At 52.4% G+C, this 21633-nt stretch overlaps 1 protein-coding gene across 1 annotated transcript in view; it reads left to right on the forward strand.

The window, feature by feature from the left end:
* LOC119976563 (tumor necrosis factor ligand superfamily member 10-like) overlaps positions 1-10400 on the forward strand; it is a 49337-nt gene extending 38937 nt beyond the window's left edge. The window contains 3 exon segments of the mRNA XM_038817152.1: positions 3992-4111; positions 9811-10226; positions 10228-10400. Coding sequence (XP_038673080.1) covers positions 3992-4111; positions 9811-10226; positions 10228-10254 — 563 coding nt within the window. The 3' untranslated portion in view covers positions 10255-10400.
* The last annotated feature ends 11233 nt before the right edge of the window (positions 10401-21633 follow it).

The raw sequence follows: 21633 nt of genomic DNA on the forward strand, positions 1-21633 counted from the left end.
GTGCGGCACTGCCAGAGATATCCCAATGGAATACCGAGACAGTGCTGCACTGCCAGAGATATCCCAATGGAATACCGAGAGAGTGCGGCACTGCCAGAGATATCCCATTGGAATACCGAGAGAGTGCGGCACTGCCAGAGATATCCCATTGGAATACCGAGAGAGTGCGGCACTGCCAGAGATATCCCATCGGAGTACCGAGAGAGTGCGGCACTGCCAGAGATATCCCATCGGAGTACCGAGAGAGTGCGGCACTGCCAGAGATATCCGAATGGAACACCGAGAGAGTGCGGCACTGCCAGAGATATCCCAATGGAGTAAAGAGAGAGCGTGGCACTGCCAGAGATATCCCAATGGAATACCGAGAGAGTGCGGCACTGCCAGATATATCCCAATGGAGTAAAGCGAGAGTGCGGCACTGCCAGATATATCCCAATGGAATACCGAGAGAGTGCGGCACTGCCAGAGATATCCCAACGGAATACCGAGACTGTGCTGCACTGCTAAAGATATCCCAATGGAATACCGAGAGAGTGCGGCACTGCCAGATATGTCCCAATGGAATACCGAGAGAGTGCGGCACTGCCAGAGATATCCCAATGGAATACCAAGAGCGTGCGGCACTGCCAGAGATATCCCAATGGAATACCGGGAGAGTGCGGCACTGCCAGAGATATCCCAACGGAATACCGAGAGAGTGCGGCACTGCCAGAGATATCCCAATGGAATACCGAGACAGTGCTGCACTGCCAGAGATATTCCAACGGAATACCGGGAGAGTGCGGCACTGCCAGAAGTACCGTCTTCCAGATAAAATGTTGAACAGAGCTCCACCTTCCCTCTCAAGTGGATATAAGAAGATCCCATGGCACCATTTTGAAGAAAGGCTAGGAGGGTGCCCCCTGTGTACCTTACCCAATATCACTAAAAATGATAAAAACAGAAGATGCTGGAAAAGTCCATCAGATCTGGCAGCTTCTTGCGGACAGAGAAACTGAGTTAATGTTTTTCATACGGATGATTCATCTCAGAGCTTAACTTACAGGATTCTCTGACTATTATCACGTAGAATAATACAAGACAGAAGGAGGTCATTCATCATTACATGGATCTGACCCCTGTTACCAAGGGCTACAAAGTATAAGACAAACCGTATAGGAGCCGGGATTCTCCTTTCCGGGGACTGAGTCCCTACGCTGGCGGGAGAACCGGTGCCAACCACTCCGGCATCAACAGCCCCCGAAAGTGAGGAATTGGCACCGCCCCAACCGGCGGCAAAGGGTCGGCGTGATCTCGCGCATGCTTGGAACCGCCGTGAATACGGCAGCTGGCGTCGGGGCGGATTTCACGCTGCCCCCCCTCCCCCCGGGATTCTCCGACCCGGCGGGGGGTCGGAGAATCCCGCTGAAGATGTCGTCCTTTCTTGCACCCAAAAAACCATCGGCATGATTCTCCGACCCCCCCCCCCCCTCCGGGTCGAAGAATCGCGGGGGGGGGGGGGGGGGGCGGCGCAAATCCCACCCCGATGCTCCGACGCCGGCTGCCGAATTCTCCGGCGCCGGTTTTTTGTCAGGGTCAGGAATCACGTCGCGCCGGTCGGGGGCCGTTGGCAGTGGCCTTCACCCCCCCCCCCCCCCCACCGATGATTCTCCGGGTCCCGACGGGCCGAGCGGGCGCCAGTTTTCGGCCGGTCCTGCCGAATACACACGGTCCACACCGGCGGGACCTGGCTCTGAGGGCGGCCTGCGGTGTCCTCGGGGGGGGGGGGGGGGGTGGGGGGGGGGGCGCGGGGGGATCCGGCCCCGGGGGGGGGGGGGGGGCACGGTGACCTGGCCTGCGAAAGGGGCCCAGCGATCTGCAGGCAGGTATGTGCCATGGGGGCACTCTTTCCCTCCACACCGGCCTCTGTGAAGCTCCGCCATGGCTGGCACGGAGAAGAATCCCCCTGCCCACGCGGCAGACGCTGGCGCTCCTGCTCATGCGCTGACCGGCGGAGGCCCTTTGGCGGCAATTGGCGCAGCTCCAACCACTCCAGCGCCGGCCAAGCCCACGGAAGTGCGGAGGATTCCCCAACTTCCGGGCGGCCCGACACCGGAGTGATTCACGCCGCTCTTTGGCGCCGGTACGGCCCAGCCCGCCGGTTGGGGGAGAATCCCGGCCCATGTTTTGGCGCGTCCTGAGTGTGTGAGTTGACTTCTCCTTTTCAACCTCATAATTTCACCCCACAAATAAATACTTTACCCATTTGGGTGCAAGGGCTCAAGCAGCTGATGTGTGCCGTGTTGCACAGATGTGTGGGACTTTAGGACACGCCAAAATGGAGAGGACCCCACGTGGCAAACGGCAAAGATGGCGCCCACCCACACTCACACTGGCAGTTCACTTTTATACTCAGTGTATAAGTCCACACTCAGTTTATTGGGGTCTTCTTTTATGCTTCAAAGGTCGATTTATGCACTGACATCTCTGTTTAATCCCCCTCCAGCCTTCTCTGCTGCAACTTCAATTCCTCTAGCTTCCACTCGTAACTGAAGTCCCTTCTGCCCGCTACCGTCCTAGTAAATCCTCTCCACGGCCGTGGCACATGTGAAATACTGGCAGGAATAGGCCATTCGGCCCCTCAGAAATACCCTGCATTTCTATTTCTCCTCCTAAGTGGATAACTTTGCAATTCTCCTCATTACACTCCATCTGTCCGGTTCCTGCCCACTCACTAAACCTGTCCATATCTCTCGGCAGCCTCTTTGCATCTTTCTCACCGTTCCCTTTCTCAGTAATTGCGGAAACGTTACACCCAGTGCCCATCATTAAAATTATCGTCTGTTGACCAATTCTCAACCATGCTAGTATATTGACATCCTTCCTAAAATATTTGCCAGTTAAGGCATGACCAGTATTTTGTAAAGGTTTATCAGACCTTCTGGATTTTCGTACTCTGTATGATAATAATAATAATCTTTATTATTGTCACAAGTATTAACACTGCAATGAAGTTACTGTGAAAAGCCCCTAGTCGCCACGTTCTGGCGACTGTTCGGGTGCACAGAGGGAGAATTCAGAATGTCCAATTCATCTAAGAACACGTCTTTCGGGACTTGTGGGAGGAAACCGGAGCACCCGGAGGAAACCCACACAGACACGGGGGAGAAGGTGCAGACTCCGCACAGATAGTGACGCAAGTGGGAATCGAACCCGGGACCCTGGCGCTGTGAAGCACCAGTGCTAACCACTGTGCTACCGTGCCACCCTATGAAGCCAAGATCCCAGTCATATGGTTCTTTTTTTAACAGCCTTCTCATATTATCGTGCCGCCTTCAAAGGTTTGTGTGCGTACGCCTCCAGAACTCTCTTGTGTCTGGTCCTCAGCTCTGTCATGGGTTTATCATGTGGTACTATTTAATTTACATTGTGACCCCTCATTCTTCCCACCAAAAGGTGCCACTTTGCTCTTCTCAGCAATAAATTCCATCTACCATGTTCCTGCCCATTTACCAGCCTGAGCCTTCCTGGGGTCTGTTGCCGTCCTCAGCGTTTACGGCATAACGTTTTGTGTTGTCTGCAAACTCCCAAAGTCTGCCTTGTACACCCAGCTCCATTAATGTCATGTGCCTCACAGTAGTCCGATATCTCCTACATTGTCAAACGCCTTTTGAAAGTCCATATCTACCACTGTACAAGCACCGGGGGGTTGAGGTATGATGGTACATGTTGCTGAATAGTCTGCTGACACTCTGAGCCGGGTTTATCAGCCCCGCCTGGTCAGATTCTCCACCCCCCCCCGGCGACGATTCCCATGGCGGTTGGGATTGGAAAATCCCGCCCTCTGTGAATGATGATTGTGACCCAACGTCTCCATGAGAGAAGTTGGGGGTGGAAATGGGAGGAACGAAAAGGCAGGGAGAAGAGAGAGAGGGAGGGAGGGATAGAGATAAATTAGGCACTGCGTCCATCCCTGAGGTGATGTATGAACTCTTTGTTCTGCTTCTTTCAGGTGAGGTGTCTCGTTTACTCCCATCCCTGACGCAGTCAGAATCAGGTGCACGGCTAACTGTACAAAAAATTGCTGCTCATTTGACTGGGAACTACAAGACCAGGTCTACCCCACTGGCAGGTGAGTTATGGCCCCTCAGAGCTCCTTCACTACTGTAGTAACTTTGGCAGCTTCTTTAATGTTGGCTACTTCGATAACATCTGCAGATTTTAATATGGAGTTCCCTTGTTCTCACCATAAATGTAAATTGTGAATAATTGTGGTCCGATCGCTGGCCTTTGCAATACTCCTCCTATCTGAATAACTATCCCTTACCTCCGCTCCCTGACTATTTTTAGCCAATTTGCTATCAGTTGAGCTATTTGGTGCCTGACACCCCGCCCCGCGCCCCCCCCTCCGCCAATTCTCCGGGCCCCAATGGACAGAGCGGCCGTCGGTTTCTGGGCAGTCCCGCCGGAGTGAAATGGACATGGGCCCACACAGCGGGACCTGGCTGTTAGGCCGGCTGGTGTGGTCCTCGGGGGAGGGGGGTGGGGATCCGGGCCCCCACAGTGGCCTGGCCCGCGATGGGGGCCGACCGGTCTGCGGGTGGGCCTGTGCCGTGCAGGCACGCCTTCCTTCCGCGCCGGCCTCTGTAGGGCTCCTCCATGGCCGGCGTGGAGATGAAACCCCCTGCGCGTGCCAGAATACGCCGGTCGGTCTGCGCATGCACAGTACACACCGGCGGTACGGCGCATGCGCTAACTCACGCCGGCCCTTCGGGGGGGAAAAAAGAAAGATTTGCATTTATATAGCACCGTTCAACATGGCTCAATGGCCAGTATCAACACCCTGGGGTTACCATTGGCCACAGACTGAATTGACTAGCTATATTTATACTGTGGCTACCGAGGCAGGCCAAAGGTTTGGAATCCTGTGAGTAACTCACCTCCTGACCCCCCCCAAAGCCTGTCCACCATCTACAAGGCACAAGTCAGGAGTGTGATGGAATACTCTCCACTTGCCTGGATGACTGAAGCTCCAACAACACTCAAGAAGCTCGACACCATACAGGACAAAGCAGCCCCGCTTGATTGCTCCCCCCTTCCACAAACATTCACTCGCTCCACCACCGATGCACAGTGGCAGCCGTGTGTACCATCCACAAGATGCACTGCAGCAACTCACCAAAGCTCCTTAGGCAGCACCTTCCAAACCCACCACCACTACCATCTAGAAGGACAAGAGCAGCAGATAGCTGGGAACCCCACCGCCTGGAGGTTCCCCTTCCAAGTCACTCACCACCCTGACTGGGAAATATATCGGCCGTTCCTTCACTGTCGCTGGAACAAAATCCTGGAACTCCCTCCCTAACAGCACAGTAGGTGTACCTGCACCACACATGTTAGATGAATTGGACATTCTGAATTCTCCCTCTGTGTACCCGGACAGGTGCCAGAGTGTGGTGACTTCACAGTAACTTCATTAGAGTGTTAATGTAAGCCTACTTGTGACACTAATAAAGATGATTATTATGGACTCCAACGGTTCAAGAAGGCCACTCACCACCACCTTCGCAAGGGAAATTAGGGATGTGGAACAAATGCTTGTCCAGCCAGTGATGCCCACATTCCATAACAACCTTCCTGGTCCACCCACGGCAACACTACAACCAAGAAAGCACAACAGCGCCTGTACTTCCTCAGGAAACTAAGGAAATTTGGCATGTCCACATTGACACACCAATTTTTGTGGATGCACCACAGAAAGCACCCTATCTGGCTACATCACAGCCTGGTATGGCAACTGTCAGCCCAAGACTGTAACAAACTAGAGAGTCGTGAACACAGCCCAGTCTATCACACAAACCTGCCTCCCATCCATTGACTCCATCTACACCTCCCGCTGCCTGGGGAAAGCGGGCAGCATAATCAAAGACCCCTCCCACCCGGGTTACTCACTCTTCCAACTTCTTCCATCGGGCAGGAGATACAGAAGTCTGAGAACACGCACGAACAGACTCAAAAATAGCTTCTTCTCCATTGTTACCGGACTCCTAAACGACCCTCTTATGGACTAAACTGATCTCTTCACACATCTTCTCTACTGAGTAGTACCACACTCCATGGACGCAATTCTCCGCACTCACGACGGTGCGGAGAATAGCGGGGTTCGTAAATTTTTACGGCCACGCTAGTCCGACGCCCTCCCGCTATTCTCCCCCCCCCCCCCCCACCCCCGACTCCCGATACGAATCGCTGCCGCCGTTTTTTTACGGCGAGCAGCGATTCTCAGCTGGCCGATGGACCGAGTTCCCAGCCCTTTACGGCCGTTTTTACGAACGGCAAACACACCTGGTCTGGCCGTTCGTAAAAACGGCCATAAAGTCCCGATCTTGCCAACCATGGCACCGATTGGCACGGCAGTACCACGGCCGTGCCAAGGGTGCCATGGGCCCGCGATCGGTGGGCATCGATCGCGGGCAGCGGGTCCGATTCCCGCACACTCTTTGTCCTTCCGCCGCCCCGCTGTATCACTTCGCGGGGCGGCTGAGGGGCATCCCGGCCCGCGCATGCGCGGGTTTCGCGCAAATGCGCGATGACGTCATGTGACGCGTCAGCCGGCGCAAACTCTGGCAAGCGGGCTTAACGAAATTCGTTAAGCCCGCGATGCCGGAGTTCACGGCCGCGGCATACTAGCCCCGACCGGGGACCAGAATCGGGGAGGGGGAGGCTGGCGTCAAACCCGCCCGGATTTGACGCCAGCCTTACGATTTCTCCCTGTCTGGGAGAATCGCGCCCCATATGCTTCACCCAATGACTGTGTCTATGTATCAACATTCTGTATTTGCATGTCCTATGGTTTTTCATGTGTGGCACGATCTGTCTGGACTGTATACAGAACAATACTTTTCACTGTGCATCGGTACATGTGACAATAAATCAAATCAATCAAAGTCAATAAAAAAGACATTAGGCTGTCCTAAAGTGTTTTCTAGCCAATGAAGTACATTCGAAGCACAGTCACTGTGGCAGTGTAGCAGCCAATTTACATGCAGTGAGCTCCTGTAAGCAGTGGTGAGGTATTCATAGATTATCATAGAATTTACAGTGCAGAAGGAGGCCACTCGGCCCATCGAGTCTGCACCGGCTCTTGGAAAGATCACCCTACCCGAGGTCAACACCTCCACCCTATCCCCATAACCCAGTATCCCCACCCAACACTAAGGGCAATTTTGGTCACGAAGGGCAATTTAGCATGGCCAATCCACCTAACCTGCACATCTTTGGACTGTGGGAGGAAACCGGAGCACCCGGAGGAAACCCACGAACACACGGGGAGGATGTGCAGACTCCGCACAGACAGTGACCCAAGCCGGGAATCGAACCTGGGACCCTGGAACTGTAAAGCAATTGTGCTATCCACAATGCTACCGTGCTGCCCTATTGATCAATCTGTTGGTTCAAAGGGTTTTGTGCCTTGATTGTCCCCTCACCAAGGGCCTTGAGCCTTTCAGCCTGGTTTGCTGACCTTGCTGGAGAGGGGATTGAACTCATGGCCTGCTGATCAAGAGCTGAGAACAGTGGGCCACGGCTAACAGACGTTTACAATGGATTAACAACACCCCATAAAATAGACGTGGGGTTAATTTAATGTGAGCACAGCATGGATTGATTTGTTGTTAAAAACAAAATTCGAAATAAAAACAGAAAATTGTGGAAAAGCTCAGCAGGTCAGGCAGCATCTGTGGAGAGAGAAGCAGAGTTAACGCTGTGAGTCCATATGACTCTACTACAGAGCTGTGATCTGTTGATGTTGCCAGCAGCACCCCCCAGGTTGAGATAGGTTTCATGACGGAGGTTGAAGACCAGAGGTGGGATAAGGATTGACTCTTAGATAAGGAAATTTATGCCCCATCTTAAGGGCAATTAGGGATGGGCAATAAATGCTGACGTTGCCCAGAACCTGTATTGTCTTGCAGATAAGGGCGGGATTCTCCGACCCCCCCTGCCGGGTCGGAGAATCGGCTGGGGCGGCGGGGGGGAGGGGGGGGGGGGGGGTGGGTGGGAGGGTGGGGCGGGGGGGGGGGGGGGCGGGGGGGGGGGGTGGTGGCGTGAATCCCGTCCCCGCCGGCTGCCGAATTCTCCGGTGCCGGGGTTTTGGCGGGGGCGGGAATCGCGCCGTGCCGGTCAGGGGCCGTTGGCAGCGGGCCCCTCCGGTGATTCTCCGGCCCGCGATGCACGTTTTTGATCTGTCCCGCCGGCGTGAATCACAACAGGTCCTTACCGGCGGGACCTGGCTCCACCGGCGGCCTGCAGAGTCCGCGGGGGGTGGGGGGATCTGGCCCCGGGGGGTGCCTGGCCCACGATCAGGGCCCACCGATCCACAGTCGGGCCTCTGCCTTTCCCTCCGCACCGGCCGCTATCAACCTCTGCCATGGCTGGTGCGGAGAAGAACCCACCCCCTGTGCATGCGCTGGGATGATGCCAGCACACGCTGGTGCTCCCGCGCTGGCTGGCGGGGCGCCAAACACTCCGGCGCCAGCCTAGCCCCTGAAGGTGCGGAGGGTTCTGCACCTTCGGGGTGGCCCGACGCCGGAGTGGTTCACGCCACTCCTCGGCGCCACCGGGTAGGAATCCTGCCCAAGGTCTACTAACCAGTCTGAGTGGTTAAACCGAGGTGGTGTTGCATACCCTCAATTTTCATTAAAGGTGTTGATAATTTGTGTCGAGAGGAATTATTCCTTCTGACAGGGAGAGTCCAGAACAAAAGGGCAGTCCGTTAAAATAAGAGCCAGGTTGTTCAGGAGTGATATCAGGAAGTTCTCCCTCACACAAAGGGAAGAGGGAATCTCCCGGCAAAGCTGTTGTTGCTGGAGGTCAGTTGAAAATGTCAATACTGAGAGTAGTAGATTTTTGTTACTTATGGGCACTGCGGCTTTCAGGAATGAGGTGGGTAGAGGAAATTAAGTTGCAGATGAGCTGTGATCTAACGGCACAGTGGAATGTTCCTGAAGGACTGAATGGCCTCCTCCTGTCCCTGTGGGTGGAATCCCAATGGAAAAACCTCAGGCTTCGGGACGGCTCAGAAACACGTCATCAGGATCTTCAATGAGGTGGTCAGTTAACAAAGTGGCCTACCTCAGTATCCACTGTCCCGGTGCCGAATCGATGGGCCGAATGCCCTCCTTCTGCACTGTAAATTCTCTGATTCTGGGGGGGAGAGGGTAAGGTCGGGGGCATTCCTGGGAGCTTTCTGCACTGAATGGAGGACAGTCCCATTGGGGGAGGCGTCGCTGATGGGGTAGGGAGGAAAACATGAGAACCCTTCAAAAAGCTTCATCTCCCCTTACCTGCCTCTGCTGCCTTGGGAAGGTTCCACTCTAAAAGAGATAGGAGCAGGTGCAGACCATTCGGCCCATCAAGCCTGCTGCTCCAACCAATGCCATCACGGCTGATCTTTTGCCTCAACCTCACGCTCCAGGCCACTTTTTTAGCCAGGCCAAAGATCTGCCCATCCCCACCTGAAATGCACCTGAAATGCACGCGACCATCCTCAACCCACTAGGGTTGAGTGAAGAAACTTCTCATCTCAATCTGAAATGATTGACCCCCCCCCCCCCATCCTGAGACCGGGCGCACCCCCTGTGTTTCAGGTTGCCCAGCCATTAGAAACTACCTCCCAGAATCCACCCTATCAGCCTCCTTCACTCCGTCTCAATGACTTTGCCTCCCCTTCTTCTAACCTCTCGCGATTATGTGCTGCGCTCGCCGTTGCCGGTAGATCTTTGGCCTACTCGAGCCTGTTGTCACTCAGCTTTTACTGTGTTAATGTCGCAGGTCCAGCGTCAAGAAAGCTTCAGGGGCAGAAAATCCGCAACTGGGAGCCCCAGAGAGGGCTGGCGTTCCTGCACAGTGTGGAATACAAAGATGGAGAGCTGATCGTCCCGAAAACTGGACTCTATTACATCTACGGCCAGACCTACTTCCGATATTGGGAAGCTGCAGACTCCAGCCCAGCTGACTCGCTGTCAGTTGCCAGAAACGCTCAGATGGTGCAGTATATCTACAAGAATACTGCCTACCCTGAACCCATTCTCTTAATGAAAAACACCCGGACAATATGCTGGGCGAAGAACAGGGAATATGAGTTGCATTCCATTTACCAGGGCGGAGTGTTTCAACTCAACTATCGCGACAGAATATTTGTGACTGTCAGCAACGTCAGCTGGGTTGATATGGCTGCAGGGTCCAGTTTTTTTTGGAGCATTCCTGGTCAGTTAGACGGCTGGGGAAGGGAAGTATCACAAATCCCCATTGTCCATTGGGCTAATTTCACTCTTCTCTTGGTCACGGCAGAACTTGTGGGAGACTGCGTGAAGATCAACTCGACAAGTTGTCAGTCACAGCTTGAAGACCACGAATCATAATTGTATTATCAAGCGGTTCCTTAGTCCTTGAGAGTGCTGAGGACCACGGGCCCAGCTGTGAATCCTCATGGGGGACTGGATCAGAGAGTCAGTGCTCTTGTCTCCCTGCGACCTGGGTCCTGTTTCAACTCTTCCTGCTGGCTACAGTGGTCCAGTAGGCAATGAGCTTGAGTGGTCAAGACCCAGAGTTCAAAGTGGACGTTGGACCCACAGTAGTAAAGTACCCTCGCATAGACACTATGGTGACAGGTAATGGTGACAGGAAATGCAAACTGTCGGGTTGTTGATCTGAACAGACCAGAGCGAGAGCTTTACTTTGCATCTACCCTGTGCAGTACCTCACCTGTGAGTGCTGAGTGTCATCAGTAAGTTTCCAAAGGTCTTCCATGCCCCAATACTGACATTCCTCACTTTAACAAAGGAACATTGAGGGGTAATTTCATGAGCCCTTGCTGTGATCCATAGCTGGAGTCAGAGGCTCATAAACTACCCCCCTCTCCCCACCTTTCCCCTTGCTTATTGACATGAAGATGCCGAAGGGTGTCTGACTTCCCACAGGCTAGCATGGGTTCACCCCAGGACTGCTCCAAATTACTGTCGCTCCCTCAGACCGTTTCATACAGTAGCCATAGAAGTGAAGAGGCTGCATAGGAAGTCTGGCATCGCTGTCCACCACTTTCCGACTGTGAGGAGTGTAACTGATAAAAATGTACAGTCCGAGCATGTAGCGGTTGGTGGGGTCAGTGCGCACTTCATCTAATAGGTGAGGGCACACAGTGAAAAAAGGAGCAATATATATTCTTCTGCTGTGCAAAGAACAAAGCGAACTCTGACTATCCACTCTGTCCATGCCCCTCGTAATTTTGTAGAATTAATTTTGAAGGAGAAAGTCATCCTGTATGAAATAATATGTATATGTATATATGTGTATGTATATATGTATATATGTGTATGTATATATGTATATATGTATATATGTGTATGTATGTATATGTGTATATGTATATATATATATGTGTATATGTATATATGTATATGTATATATGTATATGTATATATGTACAGACACTTTTTACTTTGCAAGCCATGGCATTCTATAAGAATAATTTTTATTAGTGTCACAAGTAGGCTTACATTAACACTGCAATGAAGTTACTGTGAAAAAGCCCCTAGTTGCAACATTTCGGCACCTGTTCAGGTACACAGAGGGAGAATTCAGAATGTCCAAATTCGCCTAGCAAGCACGTCTTCCGGGACTTGTGGGAGGAAACCGGAGCACCCGGAGGAAACCCACACAGACACGGGGAGAAGGTGCAGATTCCGCACAGTGAGCCAAGCCGGGAATCAAACCTGGGACCCTGGCGCTGTGAAGCAACAGTGCTAACCACTGTGCTACCCTCTATTCATTCAATGATTGCCAGGTATTCTTGGTGCCGTTGAATCAGTGAATTCAGGAATGAAATCTGGGTGATGATAGAGTGCATGCCTGTGAGAGAGCCACTCAACATTTAGTTTAATGGCTGGAAGGAGTTCCGTGAGAATCTGTAACCTTTGCTCCCTCTCCCTGTAACTGCACCCAGAGCATTCAGTTTTCCCAAGTGCAAGGAAATGTCTTCCCAGTTTTCTTTCAAGCCTGTCTCCCAGCTGAAAGGGTGGGACAGACAGTCATAAAGGATCCCATGTTATGAGCACTGCTCACCATAAGTGTGAGGATAAGTCTACACAGGGTGGTGGGAGGGGTTTTGATAGCTTCTCGTCTGCCACAGACACAAGGTGTGGCTTTACCTACACTGTATAAGACAGCCAGTGCCCAGGAGGCTGTGGTTGGTTGATTCTGACTGTTACTGAGATTGATGAAGAGTCAGGTCAACCCTCACTCCAAGCATCAAACTCAGGAGCTCCTCACCATTATCACCTCTGTCACTCCTCTTCCTGTCTTCACACCCAGCCTCTGCCTTGTGTCTGTACCTCACTTTTAAACCCCCACCTCAACCAGGCCACTGTAGCAATGCCCCACATACTAGAGGAAATGACACTGGGCCATCATGGGAAGTGGCTTGAATACTGTCAGATGGAGCTTATCACAACCTCTTCTGTAAATATTAGTGTTCTATGTGTCAATGTGAATGTCATAAATGTACATACGATTAAATTTGATTTTATCTTTTCTCTGTGGATCTATTATTAGTCTTAATGATTTGGAGTACTGATGAGCCATCAATTGCACGAGAGACGAGTTGCTTTACAAAAGTTAGGCTTTAATAAGCTAGAACTTAGCCCTGCGGTTGTCTACAATAAAATGGACGACCACCGGGCGTTTGACTATTTATACCTCGGCAAGGAGGCGTGGTTAATTCAGCCTCTCGACCAATTGGAGAGCTGTCACATGACTGGTCTCAACCAATCGGTCGAGAGGCATATGACCGACCAGGGCCAATGGCAAGCCGGTGTTCTGCCCCAATGGCAGACAGCTATGCAAATCATATCACCACAAGTACAAGACAGATAAACTGTTTCCGTAATGCCTTCAGTCTATAGAATTGATGTATAACCATCTTCAGCTGCTTCAGCAATGACCTTCCTTCCATCATAAGGTCAGAAATGGGGATGTTCGCAGATGATTGATCAATGTTCAGCACCGTTAGCGACTCCTCAGACACTGAAGCAGTCCATGTCCAAATGAAGTGAGACATTCAGGCTCGGGCTGACAAGGGGCAAGTTACATTCACGCCACACAAGTGCCAGGCAATGACCATCTCCAACATGAAAGAATCTAGGCATCTCCCATTGCCATTCAATGGCATTGCCATCACTGAATTCCCCACTAGCAACATCCTGGGGGTTACCATTGACCAGAAACTGAACAGGACGAATCTTGGGTGCAATTCTCCCAAAGGGAGACAAACAGCCGACGCCGGAGTGAAACCCGGAGTGTTTCACTCCGGCATCAGAGGCCGCTCCTCGCTCCATATTCTCCCCCCCCCCCCCCCCCCACCCACCCAGGGAGCTAGGAGCGGCGGGGCGTGAATCTCGGGTGCCGGGCCTTGACGCTTGCGTCAAAGCGGCGCGCCGGGAATGACGCGGCCGGCGGCGCCTAAGTGACGTCAGCCGTGCATGCGCAGGTTGCCGTCTTCCCCTCCGCTGCCCCGCAAGACATGGCGGCTTGAACTTGCGGGGCGGCGGAGGGAAAAGAGTGCGTCTTTTAGAGAAGCTGGCCCGATGATCAGTGGGCACCGATCGCGGGCCAGACACCTCCTGAGCACGCCCCTGGTGCTCGATCCTCCCTCCGCCCTCCACAGGCCCCAAACACAGAGGGCGCTCGCTGTTCACGCCGGCAGCGACCAGGTGTGGTTGGCGCCGGCGTGAACCGGTTGGGTTCAGCAGGCCGTTTGGCCCATCCGGTCCGGAGAATCACCGGTCGCCGTTAGAAACGGTGAGCTGCGATTCTCCGAGCGGCCTGTTGCAAAACGTGACACGCCATTTTTGGGGGGGGTGGGAGAATCGCGGGGGGTGCCAGGGCGACGTGGCGTGATTCGCCCGGCCCTCCCGCGATTCTCCCACCCGGCATGGGGGTCGGAGAATCGCGCCCCTTATAAATACTGCGGCTACCAGAGCAGGTCAGAGGCTGGGAATTCTGCAGTGAGTAACTCACCTCCTGACCCCCCCCAAAGCCTGTCCACCATCTACAAGGCACAAGTCAGGAGTGTGAAGGAATACTCTCCACTTGCAAGAAGCCTGGTACCATCCAAGACAAAGCAGCCAATTTATCACTAATTTAGACATTCAGTTCCTCCCCCTTCCCCCCCCCCCCCCCCACCCCCACCCCCACCACCGCTGACTCACAGCGGCAACAATGTCGTTACATCTACAAGATGTGCTGCAGCAACTCACCAAGGTTCCTTTGACAGCACTTTCCAAAGCCATGGCCTCTGCCACCTGGAACGGAAAAGGCAATAGACGCATGGGAATGCCACCAGCTTCATGCAGTCACCTCCCAGTCACACAGCATCCCGTGCTGAGCTGAGCACAGATCAGTGTTCCTTCCTCATTGTTGGATCAAAATCCTGAACGATGGAACAATCGAGGATCTATTTCCATGTCAGGATGGTGCGTGGCTTGGAGGGGAACTTGCAGCTTGTGGCATTCCCATGACGCACCTAGACCTCGTAAGCTGCAGGGGTTTAAGAAAGTAGCTCACCACGATCTTCTCGAGGGCAATTTGGAATGGATAATAATTGCTCGCGTTGAAATTGATTCCAAACCTAGAGAATGAGAAAATGTTGACGGTATAACTTTGAACCTGGAGAATATGTATCTGCGTGTGAATATCCCATAACTGGCTGCCCTTGACCTCTTAGGTGGTAGAGGTCACAGTTTTGACTTGGTCCTCACCTCAATAGCTTCTCTGCCTTGTGACTCTATTACCTGTTTACTCAATCTGAATTTGAAGCTGTGGGAAGCCAGGTCCACTCCTCACTGCACTTGGCGTTCACACAGGCAGTGTCACAGACTGACAAGGTGAGGCCACACCTGGAATATTGTGTGCAGTTTTGGTCTCCTTATCTGAGGAAGGATGTTCTTGTTATAGAGGGAGGGCAGCAAAGGTTTACCAGACTGATTCCTGGGATGGCGGGACTGATGATGAGGAGAGACTGAATCGGTTAGGATTGTATTCGCTGGAGTTCAGAAGAATGAGGGCGGCTCTCGTAGAAACCTACAAAATTCTAACAGGACTGGACAGGGTAGATGCAGGAAGGATGTTCCTGAGGGTGGGTGTGTCCAGGACCAGGGTTCACAGTCTGAGGATACGGGTTCGACCACTTAGGACAGAAATGAGGAGAAATCCCTTCACCCAGAGAGCGGTGAGCCTGTGGAATTCATTACCACAGGAAGTAGTTGAGGCCAAAACATGTTTTGAAGCAGCAGTTAGACATAGCACTCAGGATGAAAGGGTTCAAAGAATATGGGGGAAAAGCTGGATTAGGCTGCTGAGTTGGATGATCAGCCAGGATCATAATGAATTGAAGGGCTGAGTGGCCTCCTCCTGCCCCTATTTTCTATGTTTCTATGACAATGTCACACACAGACAACATGTCAGACACGGGCTGATGGTGCCATGCACACAGTCTCACACAAAAGTGGATGATTGATAGTGACACACACAGGCTGACAGTGTCACACACACACACACAGGCTGACAGTGTCACACACACACAGGCTGACAGTGTCACACACACACACAGGCTGACAGTGTCACACACACACAGGCTGACAGTGTCACACACACACACAGGCTGACAGTGTCACACACACACAGGCTGACAGTGTCACACACACACACACACAGGCTGACAGTGTCACACACACACACACACAGGCTGACAGTGTCACCCACATACACAGGCTGACAGTGTCACGCACACACAGGCTGACAGTGTCACGCACACACAGGCTGACAGTGTCACCCACATACACAGGCTGACAGTGTCACGCACACACAGGCTGACAGTGTCACACACACACAGGCTGACAGTGTCACACACACAGGCTGACAGTGTCACACACACACACAGGCTGACAGTGTCACACACACAGGCTGACAGTGTCACACACACACAGGCTGACAGTGTCACACACACAGGCTGACAGTGTCACACACACACACAGGCTGACAGTGTCACACACACACAGGCTGACAGTGTCACACACACAGGCTGACAGTGTCACACACACACACAGGCTGACAGTGTCACACACACACAGGCTGACAGTGTCACACACACAGGCTGACAGTGTCACACACACACACACAGGCTGACAGTGTCACACACACACAGGCTGACAGTGTCACACACACAGGCTGACAGTGACACACACACACACACAGGCTGACAGCGACACACACAAAGGCTGACACTGTCACACACACACACAGGCTGACAGTGACACACACACAGGCTGACAGTGTCACACACACACACAGGCTGACAGTGTCACACACACAGGCTGACAGTGTCACACACACACACACAGGCTGACAGTGTCACACACACACACAGGCTGACAGTGTCACACACACAGGCTGACAGTGTCACACACACACACACAGGCTGACAGTGTCACACACACACAGGCTGACAGTGACACACACACACACACACAGGCTGACAGTGTCACACACACACACAGGCTGACAGTGTCACACACACAGGCTGACAGTGTCACACACACACACACAGGCTGACAGTGTCACACACACAGGCTGACAGTGTCACACACACGCACACACAGGCTGACAGTGACACACACACGCACACACAGGCTGACAGTGTCACACACACGCACACACAGGCTGACAGTGTCACACACACACAGGCTGACAGTGCCACACACACACAGGCTGACAGTGACACACACACACAGGCTGACAGTGTCACACACAAAGGCTGACAGTGTCACACACACACAGGCTGACAGTGCCACACACACACAGGCTGACAGTGTCACACACAAAGGCTGACAGTGTCACACAAACACAGGCTGACAGTGACACACACACAGGCTGACAGTGTGACACACACACAGGCTGACAGTGTGACACACACACAGGCTGACAGTGTCACACACACACAGGCTGACAGTGTCACACACAGGCTGACAGTGTCACACACACAGGCTGACAGTGTCACACACACACAGGCTGACAGTGTCACACACACAGGCTGACAGTGTCACACACACACAGGCTGACAGTGACACACACACAGGCTGACAGTGTCACACACACACAGGCTGACAGTGTCACACACACACAGGCTGACAGTGTGACACACACACAGGCTGACAGTGTCACACACACACAGGCTGACAGTGTCACACACAGGCTGACAGTGTCACACACACAGGCTGACAGTGTCACACACACACAGGCTGACAGTGACACACACACAGGCTGACAGTGTCACACACACAGACAGGCTGACAGTGACACACACACACACACAGGCTGACAGTGTCACACACACACAGGCTGACAGTGTCACACACATACACAGGCTGACAGTGACACACGCACACACAGGCTGACAGTGTCACACACACACACAGGCTGACAGTGTCACACACACAGGCTGACAGTGACACACGCACACACAGGCTGACAGTGTCACACGCACACAGGCTGACAGCGACACACACACAGGCTGACAGTGTCACACACACACACACAGGCTGACAGTGTCACACACACAGGCTGACAGTGACACACACACACAGGCTGACAGTGTCACACACACACACAGGCTGACAGTGTCACACACACACAGGCTGACAGTGTCACACACACACAGGCTGACAGTGTCACACACACACACAGGCTGACAGTGTCACACACACACACACAGGCTGACAGTGTCACACACACAGGCTGACAGTGACACACACACACAGGCTGACAGTGTCACACACACAGGCTGACAGTGTCACACACACACAGGCTGACAGCGACACGCACACACAGGCTGACAGCGACACACACACACAGGCTGACAGCGACACGCACACAGGCTGACAGCGACACGCACACAGGCTGACAGTGACACACACACACACTCAGGCTGACAGCGACACGCACATACAGGCTGACAGTGTCACACACAAAGGCTGACAGTGTCACACACACACTCAGGCTGACAGCGACACACACACACACAGGCTGACAGTGACACACACACACAGGCTGACTGTCACAGACACACACACAGGCTGACAGTGTCACACACACACAGGCTGACAGCGACACGCACACAGGCTGACAGTGACACACACACACACTCAGGCTGACAGCGACACGCACATACAGGCTGACAGTGTCACACACAAAGGCTGACAGTGTCACACACACACTCAGGCTGACAGTGTCACACACACACTCAGGCTGACAGCGACACACACACAGGCTGACAGCGACACACGCACACAGGCTGACAGCGACACGCACATACAGGCTGACAGTGTCACACACAAAGGCTGACAGTGTCACACACACACTCAGGCTGACAGTGTCACACACACACTCAGGCTGACAGCGACACACACACAGGCTGACAGCGACACACGCACACAGGCTGACAGCGACACGCACATACAGGCTGACAGTGTCACACACAAAGGCTGACAGTGTCACACACACACTCAGGCTGACAGTGTCACACACACACTCAGGCTGACAGTGTCACACACACACACAGGCTGACAGCGACACACACACACACACACAGGCTGACAGTGTCACACACAGGCTGACAGTGACACACACACACAGGCTGACAGCGACACGCACACTCAGGCTGACAGTGTCACACACACACAGGCTGACAGTGTCACATAGCCGCCAGTAAGTGGCAGTCTAAACCAAAAAATATTCTAACATTCTTGTGGAACCAGTCCTCAGGAGCCAATTTAAAACGAGAAGACTGAAACCGACCAGGAAAGCAATATTTTGGAAAATCGGAAATCATACATTAAATATCCCTCAACCACCAAGCCGCTGGTGTTCTTGGACAGGCTGTTCTTTATTTGATCTGATTTCTATCTGCTCCTGTAACAGCCAGCTTGTCACAAGGTTGAATGTCCCAAGGGGCGACGAGGGAGTCCTCCGGCTGGCGGGGTGCGAATGTAGTGTTGGATTGATTTAGGACACGGTGCTGCTTCTTAGTGCATTGATCTGGATGGAAAGGGAATCGAACACAGGCCAGTCACTGATTAACCAATATCGAATGTGTGCCCTTACCCAAACAATTTCACCCTTCGCAACTCTTAAATCAATGCAAGAGTAGTCATCCAAAATTTGACCTCTTCTTAAAATCAGTTTTTTCAACGCCATTATCAAGAAAGTCCTGCATTTCTATAGCACCTTTCACAGCTGCAGGATGCCCCAAGGTGCTTTACAGCCAACTTTTTGAAGCGCAGCCACTGTTCTAATGTAGGATACACAGCATGATCCCAGAAACAGCAATGTGACAAACGACCAGATAATCTTTTATTTCCCCCCAAATGATGTTGGCTGGGGGATAAATAATGGCCAGGGCCCCGGAGACAACACCACACCGCCTCTTCCAATGGGGCTGTGGGAACTATACATTCATCTGAGAGGGCAGGTGGGCATTGATTCAACATCCCACCCAATAGATATCATTCCCTTAGTACCACACAGCGATTGTCTGCATAGAATTTTAATTCCCTGGAGTGGGGTTTGAACCCACAGCCTTCAAACAAAGTAGAAGAGATGCTGCCCATTGATCCGGAACTGGCATGCACAAGAATAGGCCAACTGACGGGCTTTCTTGCTCCTGTGCATATTAGAAAGAGAGTGAGCATCAGTGATTGACTGGGAATTTCCCTGTCCCTTGTTTGAAAGCATGCTGACTCTCAGAGGGGTAAAATCAGTTTAGGGCAGTGGAGTAAAACTGATGATTATTGAGCAGGATGATTGTACACTCTGCAGGATTTTCTGCCACTTGTACAGAGTATGGAACTGCGGCTGATTCATTCTCACCCTATTTACACTCTTACCCACAGGCCCAGCATTGACACCCAGTATTCCACAACCTTTATCGGGGTTAGAGTTCCAGATTTTCACCAATATTTGTGCAAAGACACTTTGGCTCTGGGTAATCCGACACGATATCAGGATGAAGCATTCATTATCTCCATCCAACAATCACAGCTGGGTTTTTAAAGAATTGAGTAGAAATCTCACTCAAAGGCCAAACATGTCACACTTGTACAGTAGGACTTGGCATTTCCTAATGTTGGAGCTTTAAATGTTCGTGCAGCATGGGGTAAAATACAGAGTAAAGCTCCCTCTACACTGTCCCCGTCAAACACTCCCAGGACAGGTACAGCACGGGGTAAAATACAGAGTAAAGCTCCCTCCACACTGTCTCCATCAAACACTCCCAGGACAGGTACAGCACGGGGTAAAATAGAGAGTAAAACTCCCTCCACACTGTCCCCATCAAACACTCCCAGGACAGGTACAGCACGGGGTTAGATACAGAGTAAAGCTCCCTCTACACTGTCCCCATCAAACATTCCCAGGACAGGTACAGCAGGGGGTTAGATACAGAGTAAAGCTCCCTCTACACTGTCCCCATCAAACACTCCCAGGACAGGTACAGCACGGGGTTAGATACAGAGTAAAGCTCCCTCTACACTGTCCCCATCAAACATTCCCAGGACAGGTACAGCAGGGGGTTAGATACAGAGTAAAGCTCCCTCTACACTGTCGCCATCAAACACTCCCAGGACAGGTACAGCACGGGGTTAGATACAGAGTAAAGCTCCCTCTACACTGTCCCCATCAAACATTCCCAGGACAGGTACAGCACGGGGTTAGATACAGAGTAAAGCTCCCTCTACACTGTCCCCATCAAACACTCCCAGGACAGGTACAGCACGGGGTTAGATACAGAGTAAAGCTCCCTCTACACTGTCCCCCATCAAACATTCCCAGGACAGGTACAGCAGGGGGTTAGATACAGAGTAAAGCTCCCTCTACACTGTCGCCATCAAACACTCCCAGGACAGGTACAGCACGGGGTTAGATACAGAGTAAAGCTCCCTCTACACTGTCCCCATCAAACACTCCCAGGACAGGTACAGCACGGGGATAGATACAGAGTAAAGCTCCCGCTACACTGTCCCCATCAAACACTCCCAGGACAGGTACAGCACGGGGTTAGATACAGAGTAAAGCTCCCTCTACACTGTCCCCATCAACACCATCAGTTAAAATACAAGGTTTACAATCAAGCAATTTTAAATTTCCCATCCTTGTTTTCAAATCCCTCCATGGCCTCACCTGCTCCTCGCTCTGTAACCTTACCAGCCCTGGGCGTCCCAAGAACTCTGTGCTCCCCCAATTCTGGCCTTGTGCATCCTCACTTGTTTCATACAGCCAGGGAAGGCCATGTCTCCAGCTGCCTGGGTCGGAAGCTCGATAATCCCCCCACTAAACCTCTCCATCTCTCTGCCCCTCTCTCCTCCTTGATGATACTCCTTACTAACTACTTCTTTGAAGACGTTTTTCATGACTTGACCATGTGTTAGTTTTTTTCTTGTCTGATTGAATTCCTTGGATCAGTTTCCGCATCAAAGGTGCCCCATAGATTCCAACTTTAGATTGTCCATCGATACACGTCGTTGTATTTATGATCAAACCGCTGCATTT

The sequence above is a fragment of the Scyliorhinus canicula genome, chromosome 13 (assembly GCF_902713615.1).
Source record: "Scyliorhinus canicula chromosome 13, sScyCan1.1, whole genome shotgun sequence".
In the NCBI taxonomy this organism is placed as follows: domain Eukaryota; kingdom Metazoa; phylum Chordata; class Chondrichthyes; order Carcharhiniformes; family Scyliorhinidae; genus Scyliorhinus; species Scyliorhinus canicula.